The sequence below is a fragment of the Haliotis rufescens genome, unplaced genomic scaffold (genome assembly GCF_023055435.1).
Source record: "Haliotis rufescens isolate VD_foot unplaced genomic scaffold, xgHalRufe1.0.p SCAF_5, whole genome shotgun sequence".
NCBI lineage: Eukaryota > Metazoa > Mollusca > Gastropoda > Lepetellida > Haliotidae > Haliotis > Haliotis rufescens.
Genome location: NW_025964223.1, coordinates 14,301,280 through 14,319,921, shown reverse-complemented (window position 1 = coordinate 14,319,921; position 18,642 = coordinate 14,301,280). Strand labels below are relative to the sequence as shown.

Below are 18,642 nucleotides of genomic sequence, written 5' to 3'. Positions count from 1 at the left end.
ATTCAAAAATATTTCACGTTTGTGGCTGCTTGTGATAGTCCGGACTTATACTGGTTTCATGGTGCCAGCACACCACCGTTCTGCCATATTTTGGACAGGCGCTCTATTCACTACACCACGGAGGCGGTGCACGTTTCTGACTATAAAGTGATACATATTTGTGATATTGTATTTGACACACGTACAGGAATGAAATGTGTGAAGCGTGCACTATCCTAACAATGACAAGATAATGAATATTATGAACAAAACATGATATTAATTACACGTTTGCAAAATACGCTGTGATATATATTTGTATTATTGTACACGATTGAGTATATTTTTTACCAAAACATCAGAATATTACGTTCAAATAACCTTTATCAGATTAGACTTATTGGATAACTAAGTATCTATGTCTCTCACTGAATATTATGCTATAGAAGAGTATAATGTAATCTACTTTGTTTCAGCTGGTACATTAGGTGCACCGTCAATCCGTCCGTTTGTCGGAAAGATGTCGTTTCCAGAACAGATCTTGTAAACCGTACAATATTTCTTCACCAAACTTGGCACACACATAAGTTTAGTGGTTAACTGATGCCTTTTGATAGATTGGGATGTTTTAAAATAGAAAATTCGAGTTTCCATGGCAAAAACGTTGACTTAGACTGGAAATGGTGGTAGTGCTCGTTTCTGGAGCAGATCTTGGAAACCGTACACTATTTCTTCACCAAACTGCGTACATAGATAGGCCCAGAGGTGAACTGGTGCCTTTTGAAAGTTTGGCATTTCGGGGGAAGTTGATTTTACTGGCTGACTTATTCACAAGTATTTACCATGTGGAGGATATCGATGACTTTGGCCTCTTGTTGAATATTAACCCGAAAAATGGCTATTGATCGCAAACGCTTTTGTAACAAGTACAATAGGCTTATTATCGTCGAGGTTGTTTCAAGACATATTTAAGTTAGTGCCATACTGGAGTCACAGCTGTATAACCAAATGAAGATCCGGATTAGAATAGCGTTAGGGTAGAAGTCCAGGTGCTGGTAGGCTCTTATGTCCAGGTAAAATCTCTCTGAAACCTTGAACGTCCCCTGCAAACGCTCATTCTCAGAGATGTTGGGTGTTCCCAGAACCGGTGGACCGGTGAGAGGTGTTCTCGGAACTGCTGGACCGGTGAGAGACGTTCCCAAAACCGGTGGACGGGTGAGAGGCGTTCTCAGAACCGGTGGACCGGCGAGAGGTGTTCTCAGAACCGATGGACCGGTGAGAGACGTTCCCATAGCCGGTGGACCGGTGAGAGACGTTCCCAGAGCCGGTGGACCGGTGAGAGACGTTCCCAGAACCGGTGGACCGTTGAGACGTGTTCTCAGAACCGGTGAGAGGTGTTCTCAGAACCGGTGGACCGGCGAGAGGTGTTCTCAGAACCGGTGGACCGGTGAGAGGTGTTACCAGAACCGGTGGACCGGTGAGAGGTGTTCTCAGAACCGGTGGACCGGCGAGAGGTGTTCCCAGAACCGGTGGACCGGTGAGAGGTGTTCCCAGAACCGGTGGACCGGTGAGAGGTGTTCTCAGAACCGGTGGACCGGTGAGAGGTGTTCTCAGAACCGATGGACCGGTGAGAGGCGTTCCCAAAACCGGTGGACCGGTGAGAGACGTTCCCAGAACCGGTGGACCGGTGAGAGACGTTCCCAGAACCGATGGACCGGTGAGAGGCGTTCCCAGAACCGGTGGACCGGTGAGAGGCGTTCCCAGAACCGGTGGACCGGTGAGAGGCGTTCCCAGAGCCGGTGGACCGGTGAGAGACGTTCTCAGAACCGGTGGACCGGTGAGAGGTGTTCCCAGAACCGGTGGACCGATGAGAGGCGTTCTCGGAACTACTGGACCGGTGAGAGACGTTCCCAGGACCGGTGGACCGGTGAGAGGTGTTCTCAGAACCGGTGGACCGGTGAGAGGCGTTCTCAGAACCGGTGGACCGGTGAGAGGTGTTCTCAGAACCGGTGGACCGGCGAGAGGTGTTCTCAGAACCGGTGGACCGGCGAGAGGTGTTCTCAGAACCGGTGGACCCGTGAGAGGCGTTATCAGAACCAGTGGACCGGTGAGAGGTTTTCTCAGAACCGGTGAGAGGCGTTCCCAGAACCGGTGGACCGGTGAGAGGTGTTCTCAGAACCGGTGGACCGACAAGAGGTGTTCTCAGAACCGATGGACCGGTGAGAGGCGTTCCCAGAACCGGTGGACCGATGAGAGGTGTTCCCGGAACCGGTGGACCGGCGAGAGGTGTTATCAGAACCGAGGGACCGGCGAGAGGTGTTCTCGGAACTACTGGACCGGTGAGAGACGTTCCCAGAACCGGTGGACCGGTGAGAGGTGTTCTCAGAACCGGTGGACCGGCGAGAGGTGTTCCCAGAACCGGTGGACCGGTGAGAGGTGTTCTCAGAACCGGTGGACCGGTGAGAGGTGTTCTCAGAACCGGTGGACCGGTGAGACGTGTTCTCAGAACCGGTGAGAAGTGTTCTCAGAACCGGTGGATTGGTGAGAGGTGTTCTCAGAACCGGTGGACCGGTGAGAGGTGTTCCCAGAACCGGTGGACCGGTGAGAGGTGTTATCAGAACCGGTCGATCGGTGGAGGGACTCGCAGTAAAAACGGCGGAGTGCATACTTAAAATCGGTTGAGATACCGGGGGTAGTGTCGTGATTTTACGACTGATTCAATAAATCTATGTCTTTAAAACTTGTGCCGTGTTATGTTTTTATCACATTAGTGGAGTGAGTATGGTTTTACGCCGCTTTTAGCAATATTCCAGCAATATCACGGCGGGGGACACCAGAAATGGGCTTTACACATTGTACCCATGTCGGGAATCGAACCCGGGTCTTCGGCGTGACGAGCGAACGCTTTAACCACTAGGCTACTCGACCGCCCCTTTATCACATTAACGCATTATAATCATCAGCCGTATGAATTGTGGTGCTCTGGTGAATGTAGGTGTATATTGCTGGGGCGGGATGTTGTCCCGGCGGGAATTTAGGAGTCTACCTTAGGTCAGTGGACCTAATGTAGAGACAAACCACAGGAATGAGAAAATATACTGATTTGTTTCGAATGATTTATTTGTGAGCCCAAAGGGTCCTCATGTAGGCCGCGTGATGACCACTTAGGTTATGCCTAGGAGTAGATGGCAAATCCTTTTTTGAAATTCGGCATTTTTCCCTACGTCTGGTAGATTAAATCAATATTTATCAAAAACCCAAGACTCGACTACACAGTCACGCTGCCTGGCATAGCAGTGCGTACACTTACTGACGGCTTACCCAGAATTAGTTTTAGTACAGTATCTTCCTTGAATATATGCAATGTATCTATCCCCCGTCCATTGCTTGACAGCGCCTTTCAGATGCAACGATTATGCGTTGTTTGTCGTTCTTCAGGGATGTATCTGTTATTGTGTTTTACTAGTGTTCCACTTCCTGAAACAATGACGACCTCGCGCTCCCTAAAGGCAAACGGTTGATTTTTCAGATTGCACGTACAGGTTCATGTAATTATACTATATTGGTGATATAAATCGTTCTGTTTGTGTTCTGTTTTGCTAACGTGATCTAAAGTTTCATGACATTTTCGACATTTTGAATGAAAATAAATGCGTTATTGTGTCTGTGATATTATGGCGCCAAAGTTAGTTAAACGCTGTACGCGTCTCAGCCCCTATGGACATTGTGAATGTGACCAATAGGTGTTACAGTGATGTACAGGTCCGGGGGGGGGGGGGGGGGGGGAGGGGGAGAGAGAGAGAGAGAGAGAGAGAGAGAGAGAGAGAGAGAGAGAGAGAGTGAGTTATGCAACAACATACGTGTTATATTTGAACACCAGTTAAAATGGTAGATATAACATTTCTATGACAAGCTTACTTGATTTTCACGTCCTTTGGTAACATGAGCATGCCATGTATTGATATTTGTCAGCTGCTCCATGTATGGCATTGGGGCTTAGAACTCGAATTCTTTATCAATGATTGCTCAAGAAAACAACTGTTAACAGGCCTCCGAAATGTCATAACCGATTTCTTGGACATGGCGTGACGAATGAACGGCGACATCTACCATCACACACGGTAGACCCTACTGGAAGGGCAACTTGAAGACATCAGTTTCACGAGCAGTTATTAATACGATTTAGATTATGTATGAGTAGATTGGAAGATTACTTGATTTTACTTGCCTTCTTTTTTTTAAAGTGTGAACATTAATCCTTTAATCATAATAATGTCAACACCTTAAGAATGTAACTCGGAACCTTAGATAATTGGCAGCCTTGTAGACATACGCGGTTAATACGTTTGGGACTATCATGATCGTTTGGTCAGTAAATATGATTAAAATATTCGTGATGTATTAGTTGTATTATATTATGATAATTGTCTGTGACATATTCTGTGTACGTTGTTCAACATGCATCAACCGAGTCAGCGAGCCTGACCACCCGATCCCTCTTACGACAAGCATAGTCGCCGTTTACGGCAAGCATGGGTTGCTGAAGACCTATCCTACCCCGGATCTTCACGGGTCCAGCTCAATGTGGGAGGAACATCAGAAAAGTGCTGCAATCACCATTGCAACCAACGAGCACTGGAATGGTGCTGTGAAACCAAGGATCAGATGAGGGCGAATCTGGAACTCGAACCCACGATCTTAGTCTTATAACACAACGCCTTAGTCTACTTAACTGACAGTTCCCCGTGGGATGTACGGACGTAATATTGGCAGTATGTATGAATAATGACGTCAGTGGGACGTTACTGTTATGGGCAATAATGTGTATATATAAGCCCACTGTTATACCATTACCGTTCCCACCTTGCAGATAGCTAGATGTTGATGTTGATTACGACTGATCTTGAAACAACTTTAGCGTTATTGCTGTGTTCTGTTTACCCCCATCCTTCTCTCTCTCTCTCTCACACACACACACACACACACACGCACGCACGCACGCACGCACACACACACACACACGCACGCACGCACACACACACACGCACACACACGCACGCGCACACACGCACGCACACACACACGCACGCACGCACGCACGCACGCACACACACACGCACGCACGCACACACGCACACGCACACACACACGCACACATAAACACACACACAAAAACACACACACACACACACACGCACGCACGCACACACACACACACACACACGGGCGTTTGGGTAACTTAGTGGTTGCAGCGTACGCTGTGCACACAGAAGACTCGATTCTCCACCATGGGTACAACAGAAGCCTCTATCCCTGCAAGTAACAAGTCCACTTGGCTTCTGCACGTGTTTTACACCACTGCTGGAGACTGCGATAAGTGAAAGCCATGGTCCAGCATTGCATGCATTGCATGACACATAGCCGTGGTCTGATTTACTATGGGGTCATCAGTAAATATAAGCATAGTACTTGTTATTCTTCTGGTAATTCATTGCCATAATCCTTCCATCTAAAACCATGCCATCTGTAACTGAAATGAACCGTCTATTCAAGTCAGGAACCGGGATCACATTGCATATATCTTGTAACCAATTAATCGCTGTTGTGACCAAGACCCCACAGCATACTTAAACCGACGGCTGTGGTTTAACCTTAAATTATGCACAAACAACACGACCTGCCTGTAACATACTGATAACAGCTGCTAGATAACGACTGCACATACAGACAGACAATGGCGACCCGATGGAATTTACTGTCCGTTCTCTCCCTCTGTGTCCTCTTCAGAAGTTCATACCAGCTGATTGGTCAGGTGAGGTACTAATAACGATTTTAGTTTAAAGGAAAGTAAATAAGATAGGATTTGATTTTTTAAAAACAAAAATGTCAATTATAACACAAAAGCTGTTATCTCTTCAAGATTACATCATAGAGCAACCTATTTCTATGGCTGCACAAGAAGGAACGATTTGTAATGTTGGCATAGATTCCAATATAAATACAAACGTCAACGATAGAGAATAACCAGTCTCTATTATATACTCACTCACTCACCCAATGTAATCTATTGGGTGTAAAGGGCAAAATAGTGATAGATATTATATGATCAGTGAAAATCAGCTCCTGGTATAAGGGTAACGCTATTTTTCAGGGCATTATCATTTGCAGAAGCCCGAGGTCTTCCATTAACTGCCCGACGAAGGAGGGCAGTTGGAAAGACCGAGGGCTTCTGCAAATGATAATGCACTGAAAAATAGCGTTACCGTTATTATAGCTAAAATGGATGGAATTTGTTATCAAATAAAAAGAAACAACAATGTCGATTTTGAAACATTTACTGCAATCAACACGAATGTCACTGACCCACTTTTACAAATATGGAAACGTCACAGAACAAACCAGATGACGTCACTATTGAACGTTACGTCACCTATCCCTATCCTATGACGTCACCTAACAACGGGCGTGATAATGGCCCGTCGTCAAGTAATTTGAGGGCATTATCAAGTTACAGTGGCCCGCTCATTTCTGATAACATGCGGGCGTTTTTATGATAATTCTATCCATTTTAGCTATAATATCTTATACAACTCAGTGTTTGATCTTAGTATTGACCGCCTCCGTGGTCTAGTGGTAGGGCGTCCGGAGAGCGGAAGGTCCGGGGTTAGATCCCCGGCCGAGTCATCAAAAACACTTTCAAAGATAGTACTTGTTGATAGTACTCTGCCTGGCGCTCGGCATTAAGGGGGCTAAAACAAGGACTGGTCGCCTCGGAGTCAGTATACTGTGTCTGAGTGGGGTATTCATGTTAAACTGCGGCATGGTATCTCATTGTGCTAGCACTATAAATTGGCATCAGTCCGGACTAGTACAAGCAGCCACACACGTGCATGCGCGTCGCTATATAAGTGCAATAATTTTGGACGCGACGTTAAACCCAATTTCACCTCCCCTCACCTGATGTTAGTATATGATTCTGCTAGCCGTGCATGTTACTGGTAGTTTTCGAAACATGAATCACAGATGTTGCAATTATTTCTATATGAAGAAAAAAACAGATTTTTCAACCATTGACAATGGAGTCTTTACCATTGCAGGTGACTATTGATATGGACTGTGACCCATCAATAAGTAATCGCATGAACGTCTGTCCCAATGGTTACTGCTGCGTCCGTGACGAATTCCTTCCCTCCTACGTGTACTGCAAGAAGATGGGAGTCCTCAACATGGACTGCACGATGAGGGTGACGGAGTCCGCCTGTCCGTGTGTCTCGGGCATGTACTGCCGTCCCAACATTGAGAGTGCCACCTTCCATTCACTGTACGGCAAATGCCAGCCTAACACAACAGCACATGGCAGTATCACTGGATGAACTGATCTCCAACAACGGATATAGGACAACTATGACACAAAATGATTAAAATATCATGAAATTATTCGCGTTTCTTCTGACTAAATCTATCATGTTTCTGAGCAAACAGGGGCGGTCGGGTAGCCTAGTGGTTAAAGCGTTCGCTCGTCATGCCGAAGACCCGAGTTCGATTCCCGACATGGGCGTAAAACCATACTCACTCACTCACTCACTCACTCACTCTAAGCAAACAGGAACATCCTGTGACATTTGAAACGAAACACGTTTGAGAAATGACTAACTATTGCAAATTAAGAACACTATTGAAATGGTATTGGTGTTACTTTCATCTAAAGGTCAATATTAAATATGATCTGATGACATCTCTGTACAATAATCTCTTTCGATGGAGACATGTTATCCTGATGGTCTGGACTATTAAAACATCATTTTGTTGCTGGAAGGAAACACAACTACAACTGATATTCCTGATTTGCCATGATTTACATTTTTGGTCACATTATTTAGTAACTCCTTATAGGAGATACCCAAAACAGACACATCCAGTTTACAATCAGGGTCACAGTCAAATGCACTGTGATAAATAACCAGAGGTTTGAGTTCCAAATAGAGACAATATTTCAGAATTTTCTTCTCAGCTGAATATGGACGATAAGTTGAACTACCTGCTTTATTCCTTTGTCCATGAGGGGGCACAGGTCGTCCAGTCGTCTAAGGCGCCGCAATTCGCGGTGTAGAATTGCATCCCTGCGCAGGCCAGAAACCTATGATCGTGGGTTCGAATCCCGGTTCGCCCCAATTATGTTTCTAGGTTTGTCAGCACCGTGCTCGTGGGTTTCACCGAAGTGGTTAACGTCTTAGACCTGCATCGCTTCGGGCTTTCCTCCCACATTAAGCTGACACGCCGTGGTATAACTGGAATAATGTTAAAAGCGGCGTTAAACCCAACTCACTCACTCACTCTCAGCTCCATACCCCTGCTCTTGAGTTTCACCAAAGTGGTAAACCCGTATCACTTGAGGTGTTCCCCCCACATTAAGCTGATACGCCGTGAGTGAAATACAGTAAAAAGAGGCATCAAACCAAGTCTCACACACTGACTCTTCCATGAACGCTGACCTTTCATAAGATGAGCATTAGATATGTTCATATTTGTTTGTGATATTTGATACGCCGCACTCAGCAAAATGCCAGCTATATGACGGCTGTCTGTAAATAATCGAGTCTGGACCAGACAATCCAGTGATTGCCATCATGAGCATCGATCCACATAATTCGGATACGATGACATGCATCAACCAAGTCAGCGAGCCTGACCACGCTATCCCCTTAGTCGCCTTTTACGACAAGCATAGTCGCCTTTTACGGCAAGCATGGGTTGCTGAAGACCTATTCTACCCCGGATCGTCACGGGTCAGAGATTCCAGTGAATACATGGCATTATTAAATCATAATTGTGACAAATCAAGACCATAGATATTTACAACAGTGAAGTCGTACGTGGCTTAATAGTGAATGAATGTGCATGTTTATTCCTGAGAGTGGCGTTAAACAACAAACAAACATACGAGGTATTTGATTGCGATAAACCTTCTTTTATCGTCATCCGTTAGTGAAATGAATGAATAAGAAAATCTCCTTTTCCAGTCAATACCCTGCGTTATATGGCAAATCTCTTATCGCCATTTTCTTCGTCATTATGTACTTACCAGTACCCTCGCATATATTTTATCAGACGGCTGTGGTTTAACACGCTGATAACGATTGAACAGGAAAACAGACAATGGCTGCCCGGTGGAATTTATTGTTCGTTCTCTCCTTCTGTGTCTTGTTAGGAAGTTCATCCCAGGTGAGTTTGTAAAGGAGATGATTGGCTAAAACGCTTGGAAATTAAAAAAAAAAGTTGGTCATAGCACTGAAGCGGTTATAGTTACGAGGGACGTTCAATAAGTTTTGCAACTTCAATGTTTGCTTGTACTAGTCCGGACTAAAGCTGATTTTATAGTGTTAGCCCACTTAGATACCATGCCGCAGTTTAACATGAATACCCCACTCAGACACAGTATACTGACTCCGAGCCGACCAGTCCCTGCATCTCATTAAGCTGGGCCCCGTCTCTTCATATCTCTTATAAGCTGACGAGGCGCATAGGGAGCCGGAAACCAGATTACATTTCCCAAGCAATCAGATTACAACCCACACAACCATTCGTTTGACAGCCATCGTAGTTGTGCAATTTAGGTTCCGTGAAAGTGTAATGAATACACAAGGCCGAAGATAACTTGAGAATGTGATTTTACGACTCATTTAGCAACAATCCAGCAATATGACGTCATGGGACACCAGAAATAGGTTTCACACGATGGACACACGTTGAGAATCGAACACGGACCTTCAGGGTGACGAGAGAACGCTTTAACATATGTTATCATCCATACTGGCTCCCACAGTAGATATCGCTTGGCTGAGATCAAGCGATATCTACATTGTAGATATTGCTGAAATGAAATTGCATCACAATTCTTTGCAGATCACTGTGATGTCATTGGTTATCATGACGTCACAATCAAATGACATCACTAATGGCTCTACTACTGAAGATGTCAGCACTACGTTTTTCACTTAAGACACTGCTTATTACTGTTAACAAACTGAAAAAATTGGAAGAATGATGTTGGATGATAAGTAAAATCTCACCCTCGTGTCTTTTGATGTAAAATATTAGTTATAGTTACGAGGGGCGTTCAATAAGCTTTGCAACTTCAATGTTTGCTTGTACTAGTCATTGTTAATGTATGGGAGTTACGATCACTTTAGCGCTGGGAACGCTTTGTACAACGGCACCCTGGTCAAGATGAAACACTCGGCACAGTAGTTAATGAATCCAAAGAAATCTCAAAGTAAACATATATCCATGATGTCCTATTCACTTGAGTTGTTAATGGGATAAGAGTAGGCCACTCACATATGTTATCATTAATGTTTTGAAGCATGAATTGGCTAACTCAGCTCTAATAACTACATGTGGTAGAAACATATGTTTTTAACCACTGAGTGAGTGAGTGAGTGAGTGAGTGAGTGAGTGAGTGAGTGAGTTGGCTTTAACACCGCTTTTAACATTATTCCAGTAACATCACGGCGTGTCAACTTAATGTGGGAGAAAAGCCCGAAGTAATGCAGGTCTCAGATGTTTACCACTTCGCTGAAACCCACGAGCACGGGTATGGTGCTGACAAACCTAGAAACATAATCGGGGCGAACCGGAATTCGAATCCACAATCACAGGTTTCTGGCATGCCCAAGGGACGCAACTCTGCACAGCGAAGCGAATCGCGGCGCCTTAGACGACTGGGCCGTCCGTGCCCCTCATGGAAAAAGGCACCAAAGTTTCGATAGAAGACTTTTATAGAAACTGCAACGTCAAATATTTGATTCCCCCTTTAACCATTGAAGATCGGCTCATAGTTGTTATGGTTGTAGGTTGATTGTAACCCCAAATGCCCTGTTGGGTTCTGCTGCGTCCATGAAGTATTCCCCGAAGCCTATGTGTACTGCAAGAAGCTTGGATCCCGAAACGCCGACTGTTCAACGAAAGTGACAGCGTCCACATGCCCGTGTGCTAATGGCATGTCCTGTCATCCTAACATCGACACTCCCACCTTCCGCTCCTTATATGGGAAATGCCGGCCCAAGACAACAGGAACTGTCATTGGGTGATTCATGTGCTTAAAGATTAGTAGTTGTTGAAAAGAATAAAACATTTATATTTCAAACCTGTGTCAATCATTGGTATGGTGCTGAAAAACCTAGAAACATAATCGGGGCGAACCGGGATTCGAACGCACAATCATAGGTTTCTGGCGTGCCCAAGGGACGCAACTCTGCACAGCGAATCGCGGCGCCTAAGACGACTGGGCCAACCGTGCACCCTGCAGACCACAAGACATGGACCAAAGTACCATCTTTATTGATCACGCTCATCCCCGATTATCATTGGTATCTTATCTTCATTCTAGTATGATATAAATCACGGATCCAATTGCCTCCATAGCTTAAGACCAAAATAACGGCCTCGAGTGAGGCCTCCATTAAGGACAAACCGGGATGAGTCTACTTTAGACCGCAGGATCTGCATAATTCAAGAATTGGATAAAATAGATCCTGTTTTAATATCGAACTTACAAGATATGTTGATATGAATGAGAACTAAACTTCAACAATTGCATGTTGCAGACTTATGACAAGATTAAATATATAGGTACAAATAAAATGTGTCAAAAAGGGTGATTTTAGAGGTGTTCATGAAGCACTTTTCTAAAATTTGAACAGGAACAATTACTGACACAAGTTTGGGACTTTCAGCCATTTGAGTGAGTGAGTGAGTTGGGTTTAACGCCGCCTTTAACAGCATTCCAGTTATATCACGGCGTGTCAGCTTAATGTCGGAGGAAAGGCCCAAGTGATGCAGGTCTCAGACGTTTACCACTTTGGTGAAACCCACGAGCACGGGTATGTTGCTGACAAACCTAGAAAAATAATCGGGGCGAACCGGGATTCGAACCCACAATTCAAGGTTTCTGGCGTGCCCAAGGGACGCAACTCTGCACAGCGAATTGCGGCGCCTTTGATGACTGGGCCACCCGTGCCCCCCTTCAGCTATTTGAACATGCCTAATAATTTTTGCCTAAAAATAGATATATTGACATTGAATACTCAATAAAATGCGATGATGTTATCTAAATACTAAATACACACGTAATCAGTCAGCATCTGAAAAACTCCCTCCGAATGCTATGACGTTCGACGGCACAGCAGTTAACGAATCCAAAGAAATCTCAAAGTGAACATGTATCCATGATGCCCTATTCAGTTGAGCTGGTAATGGGATAAGAGTAGGCCACTCACATATGTTATCAGTAATGTTTCGAAACATGAATTGGCTAACGTAGCTATAATAACTACATGGGGTACAAACATATGTTTTTAACCATTGAGTAAGTGAGTTGGCTTTAACGCCGTTTTTAACAGTATTCCAGTTACATCACGGCGTGTCAGCTTAATGTGGGAGGAATTGCAGGTCTCAGACGTTTACCACTTCATTGAAACCCAGGAGCACAGGTATGGTGCTGACAAACCTAGAAACATAATTTGGGCGAACCGGGATTCGATTCCACAATCATAGGTTTCTGGCGTGCCCAAGGGACGCAACTCTGCACAGCGAATCGCGGCGCCTAAGACGACTGGGCCAACCGTGCACCCTGCAGACCACAAGACATTGACAAAAGTACCATCTTTATTGATCACGCTCATCCCCGATTATCATTGGTATCTTATCTTCATTCTAGTATGATAAAAATCACGGATCCAGTTGCCACCATAGCTTAAAACCAAAATAACAGCCTCGAGCGAGGCCTCCATTAAGGACAAACTGGGATAAGTCTACTGTAGACCGCAGGATCTGCATAATTCAAGAATTGGGTAAAATAGATGCTGTAATATGGAACTTACGAGATATGTTGATATGAATGAGGACTAAACTTCAACAATTGCATGTTGCAGACTTATGACAAGATTAAATATATAGGTACAAATAAAATGTGTCAAAAAGGGTGATTCTAGAGGTGTTCATGAAGCATTTTTCTAAACTTTGAACAGGAACAATTACTGACACAAGTTTGGGACTTTCAGCCATTTGAGTGAGTGAGTGAGTGAGCTGTGTTTAACTCCGCTTTTAACAGTATTACAGTTATATCGCGGCGTGTCAGCTTAATGTGGGAGGAAAGCCCGAAGTGATGCAGGTCTCAGACGTTTACCACTTTGGTGAAACCCTCGAGCACGGATATGTTGCTGACAAACCTAGAAACATAATCGGGGCCAACCGGGATTCGAACCCACAATCCAAGGTTTCTGGCGTGCCCAAGGGACGCAACTCTGCACAGCGAATTGCGGCGCCTTTGATGACTGGGCCACCCGTGCCCCCCTTCAGCTATTTGAACATGCCTAATAATTTTTGCCTAAAAATAGATATATTGACATTGAATACTCAATAAAATGCGATGATGTTATCTACATACTAAATACACACGTAACCATCTGAAAAACTCCCTCCGAATGCTATGACGTCACTATGAAATGCGATGACGTCATGTTACAATTGACGACGACACATGAATCCGTGATAACTGAATACACCTGGTTATTCTGATAAATATTGATCAAACTTAGTTATGAATTAACTTCTATTATAGTTTGTTTAGCGCTTTAATGAGAAATAAACCTACGAAGTAGTCTGCACTGTAAAGTGTAGATATTAGCGTATAATATAATTTTTCGGTTATTAAGAAATAAACTGCGCCCATCGTGGTTCATTCTCCCTGCAGTGTTTTATTATTCGATACTCCTACTTGTCGTTTATTTCTTATATAAGACATGAACATTTTGTAAAACCTTTTTACGGATGTCAATAAAATGTACAAGCTTTGAATTTTTTAACACGTAAATAATGATGACTCTGAATACAGTCCGTCTTCGGCAATGTCGGACAAGTCATTTTTATGTATAGGGGGGTTACGTTTGGGTATTATCACAATTTTCAGGTCAATTATATGCACCATTTATCCCAATACCGATTGTCATATCACTCCCACTTTTGGATGCGATTGTTGGCCATTGCATTCATCAGCTACATCTATGGGGAACAACTCACGAGACACTTCCCTCTCAAAAATAACGTCGTCCAATTTACGACGTCATCAATTGCAAGTTGCGAGCGCATGTTCGAATCTTCAGAAATGACGTCATGAAAGTACAATGTTGTATCATGAAATATACAACGCTTCGTTCTTCATTGGTCTTTTCTATTTGTCGCGTAGCTATCTTATATAACATCAAAGACGCAAAAAACAGATGCTTGGTTAACCAGTCAAATGCCGCGGAATCCTTGCATTAATATATGATTTAATTAACTTGGTATTTCACCAAACTTCTGATTTGGGATCGAGCGATAATAGAAATGTGTTCATACATTGTGAATATCCCACGAGACATCCGGGCATCGCATCTCATTTAGCTGGGCCCCGTCTCTTCATATCTCTTATCAGCTGACGAGGCGCATAGGGAGCCGGAAACCAGATTACATTTCCCAAGCAATCAGATTACAGCCCACACAACCTTTCGTTTGACAGCCATCGTAGTTGTGCAATTTAGGTTCCGTGAAAGTGTAATGAATACACAAGGCCGAATATAACTGGAGAATGTGATTTTACGACTCATTTAGCAACAATCCAGCAATATCACGTCACGGGACACCAGAAATAGGCTTCACGCGATGGACACACGTTGAGAATCGAACACGGACCTTCAGGGTGACGAGCGAACGCTTTATCATACGTTATCATCCCAAACTGGCTCCCACAATAGATATCGCATTGGTGAGATCAAGCGATATCTACATTCTAGATATCGCTGAAATGAAATTGCATCACAATTCTTTGCAGATCACTGTGATGTCATTGGTTATCATGACGTCACAATCAAATGACATCACTAATGGCCCTGCTACTGAAGATGTTAGCACTACTTTTTACACTTAAGACACTGCTTATCACTGTTTTACAAACTGAAAAAATTGGAAGAATGATGTTGGATGATAAGTAAAATCACACCCTCGTGTCTTTTGATATAAAATATGTCAACACTCGTTGATAAAATTGGATAAACTTTTATCCCTTTACCCCAACGCTATAAAAATTGTTTGTTTATTCAGCAAGGTTACGTAGGCCATCTGCCCGTGTCACAGCAGTTGTACAGCAGTCATTATTATCATTGAAATATACATCAACAGTTTTGTCCTTAATTGCATAGACTTATAAACATACATAGCCAAGTTTCGTATGATATTAAATTGATCACTTGACATCCAGACATTGAGTTTATGTAATGCGGGATAGACATAGTAGTATCAATTGAAATAATTATAGTTTCAAATTTCTGCATAATAATCACACAGTTAATTCTTATTGAGGTACCATATCAGTATACACAACTTGTTACCCTACGAATGTATTAGTTAGTAACATATCGTTCTTTAAAAAAGGGGCGGTCGGGTAGCCTAGTGGTTAAAGCGTTTGCTCGTCACGCCGCAGACCCGGGTTCGATTCCCGACATGGGTACAATGTGTGAAGCCCATTTCTGGTGTCCCCTGCCGTGATATTGCTGGAATATTGCTAAAAGCGGCGTAAAAACATACTCACTCACTCACTTCTTTAAAAAAAAGTTTTACTCAGGTTTTAAGAACACTAAAAAATCAAGTTTGTATCCAGTGTGATACAACATGTGGTCATTGTGTATTTACGCTTAATAGACAGACACGATGTATTTCAGATAATTTATCACATACATCCGGATGCTGAGGTAACCAACATTATGTTCTCAGGATAGTAACAGTTTTAGTTACATGGTCCATTGCGCAGACATACCTGAGAAAGCGTCGTAAAATCCCTCGGATATGTCACAGTAAACGGGTATTTAATTGAGACTTAAACAGCCTCAATTGAATTGCGATATTTTGGATATAGTTGTAAACATGTCTGTAAACATAATTGTTTAGAGAATCAATATATATCATAGGGATAACATATAATATTTACATTCTATTTGACGGCGGTCTGTAAATAATCGAGTCTGAACCAGACAATCCAGTTATTGACATCACGAGCATCGATCCACGCAATTGGGGTACGATGACATACATCAACCAAGTCAGCGAACCTGACCACCCTATCCCGTTAGTCGCCTCTTACGACAAAGATGGTCGCCTTTTACGGCATACATGAGTTTTTTGTAATGTGTGGAAAGTTTATATCATTTTCAAGAGGACAGAATGTGTTTATTGCATTACAAAAAGCAAGATTTATTTTGAATTGGCTCACGTGACATCACGACGTTTAATAAGCGATGAAGTATTTTTCCGACGCTTTTGATCTCAAGAAATCGGTCAAAACACATCTGTCTTCTTTTTGAGAGGTTATTCAATGATGTTCTTCAGCATCAAAGAATATATTTTTCACTTTAGCAACGACACAACAAACTGGATAAATGCATATGACTAAAAAACACATTGAAAGGAATCCAACGTTTGTTAATTAAGTCTTAATCCAGAACGTACCAATCGATGCATATTGTTTCACAAAGATTCACGTGTGCTTCCATCTCGTGTCTTGTACAACCAGGATCCTAATCGCATTTCATCAAAATAAAGAATCCTTAACTGGTTATTGGAATACAATCTTTTGCTCTTTTTTCCAGAAGAAAACAGACATAATGGAAACAGAAAGGTGCTTTGTTCTGAATCAAATTCAGGTTTTCTTGTGATTTAAAGGTAGTTGCCATGGCGATTGACAACACCATACAGAAAAAAGTCCAGCCTATAGGTTCATCTGGTTAACGATCAAAGGCCTCCGTGGTGATCCAGGACCAGCTGTATCTCTACACGTCTTTGAATGGACAGTCTTATTGTCAGTCTTTGTGTTCCAAATGTCATCCCGTGACGGGTGCGGGTCCAGATTTCTCCAGAAGTTCAGCTCAGCTTCGCCAGCACAGCGGGACGTAGATGTGCACATACTGTAGCTTGTTTCCCTATGGAGAGGCAGGGTAGCTTAGTGGTTATTTAGCGTCACGCCAAAGAACAGGTTTCGATTCGCCACATGGGTACCATGTGTGAAGCCCATTTCTGGTGTCCCCCAAATGATATTGCTGGGATGTAAAACCGCTCACTCACTCACTCACTCACTCACTCACTCACTCACTCACTCACTCACCCACCCACCCACTCACTCACTCACTCACTCACTCACCCAATCACTCACTCACTCACTCACCCACTCACTCACTCACTCACTCACTCACTCACTCACTCACTCACTCACCCACCCACCCACCCACTCACTCACTCACCAAATCACTCACTCACTCACTCACTCACTCACTCACTCACTCTTTGTTAAGGGGGACTGGGCTGGCCCAGTTGGGTAAAGGACTGTCAGCAACACATCAAGCGATACATTGGTTGTTTCTTTTAATTTATAATTCTACACCATTCAAACCAGTGACTGAAAGCGTGAGCAAGGATCCTTGGCATCGGGCCACGATGACACTCAACCTGACCCCCTGATCCCCATCGCGACAAGAGTGAAGAGTTTGTGACTAGTCCTGTTTACATGAAGATGAAGTCCCGTTACACACTTCATCACAAACCTGTGATCAATAATTTGACATTTTGAAAAACAATTTCCACACAGGCATGCATATGTCACAAACAGGAAATTGTGTCTGCTACACTACTTTGCGCGCAATCAGTGCTTCCCCAGAGGGCTATTTCCTCAAGCCGTTTTTTCAATAGCTAGAAAACAAGGACGTGTATGCTTTTCAAACTTCCTTCCTCCCGTCAGTGTGCAAAGGAACTTCAATTTGCTATCTTTACTTTTTATATCATGTAGTTTTTGTATATATATGTCTGTCTGATGAAACTTCAGGGTCAGGTGTCAGTGCATGTGTGAGTTGGTGGATGTAGGTAGGTGTACGTGGTGAGTGTACGAGGTGTGAATATTGGTAGGTGTACGTGGTGGGTGGACGAGGTGTGAATGTTGGTAGCTGTACGTGTTGAGTGTAAGTGGTGTGAATGTTGGTAGGTGTACGTGGTGAGTGTACGAGGTGTGAATATTGGTAGGTGTACGTGGTGAGTGTAAGTGGTGTGAATGTTGGAAGGTGTACGTGGTGGGTGTATGTGGTGTGAATGTTGGTGAGTGTACGTGGTGTGTGTACGAAGTGTGAATGTTGGAGGGTGTAAGTGGTGTGAATGTTGGTAGGTGTACGTGGTGAGTGTACGTTGTGTGTGTACGAGGTGTGAATGTTGGTGGGTGCACGTGGATGATGTAAGTGGTGTGAATGTTGGTAGGTGCACGTGGTGGGTGTACATGGTGAGTGTACGTGGTGTGTGTACGAGGTGTGAATGTTGGTTCGTGCACGTGGTGGGTGTAAGTGGTGTGAATGTTGGTGGGTGCACGTGGTGGGTGTAAGTGGTGTGAATGTTTGTGAGTGTACGTGGTGGGTGTAAGTGGTGTGATTGTTGGTAGGTGTACGTGGTGGGTGTAAGTGGTGTGTGTACGAGGTGAGAATGTTGGTGGGTGCACGTGTTGGGTGTAAGTGGTGTGAATGTTTGTGAGTGTACGTGGTGGGTGTAAGTGGTGTGATTGTTTGTAGGTGTACGTGGTGAGTGTACGTGGTGTGTGTA

General features: G+C 43.8%; 2 protein-coding genes across 2 annotated transcripts; both read left to right on the top strand.

Moving 5' to 3' along the window:
* The first annotated feature begins 5,654 nt into the window (after positions 1 to 5,654).
* Positions 5,655 to 7,416, top strand: LOC124138326. Its single transcript, XM_046504917.2, has 2 exons — positions 5,655 to 5,791; positions 7,077 to 7,416. Exons 1-2 carry the CDS (start codon positions 5,714 to 5,716, stop codon positions 7,350 to 7,352), a joined length of 354 nt encoding a protein of 117 aa, XP_046360873.2. The 5' UTR covers positions 5,655 to 5,713; the 3' UTR covers positions 7,353 to 7,416.
* A 1,660-nt stretch (positions 7,417 to 9,076) lies between these two features.
* On the top strand, positions 9,077 to 11,125 carry LOC124138325. Its single transcript, XM_046504916.2, has 2 exons — positions 9,077 to 9,201; positions 10,833 to 11,125. The coding sequence occupies exons 1-2, from the start codon at positions 9,136 to 9,138 to the stop codon at positions 11,067 to 11,069; spliced, it is 303 nt and encodes a 100-aa protein (XP_046360872.2). The 5' UTR covers positions 9,077 to 9,135; the 3' UTR covers positions 11,070 to 11,125.
* The last annotated feature ends 7,517 nt before the right edge of the window (positions 11,126 to 18,642 follow it).

Bases quoted from the DNA above. Each gene is read 5' to 3' on its own strand.
- LOC124138326 (XM_046504917.2), top strand. From the start codon at position 5,714: ATGGCGACCCGATGGAATTTACTGTCCGTTCTCTCCCTCTGTGTCCTC. The intron at 5,792-7,076 runs GTGAGGTACTAA...TTACCATTGCAG, and splicing joins CATACCAGCTGATTGGTCAG to GTGACTATTGATATGGACTG.
- LOC124138325 (XM_046504916.2), top strand. From the start codon at position 9,136: ATGGCTGCCCGGTGGAATTTATTGTTCGTTCTCTCCTTCTGTGTCTTG. The intron at 9,202-10,832 runs GTGAGTTTGTAA...TTATGGTTGTAG, and splicing joins TGTTAGGAAGTTCATCCCAG to GTTGATTGTAACCCCAAATG.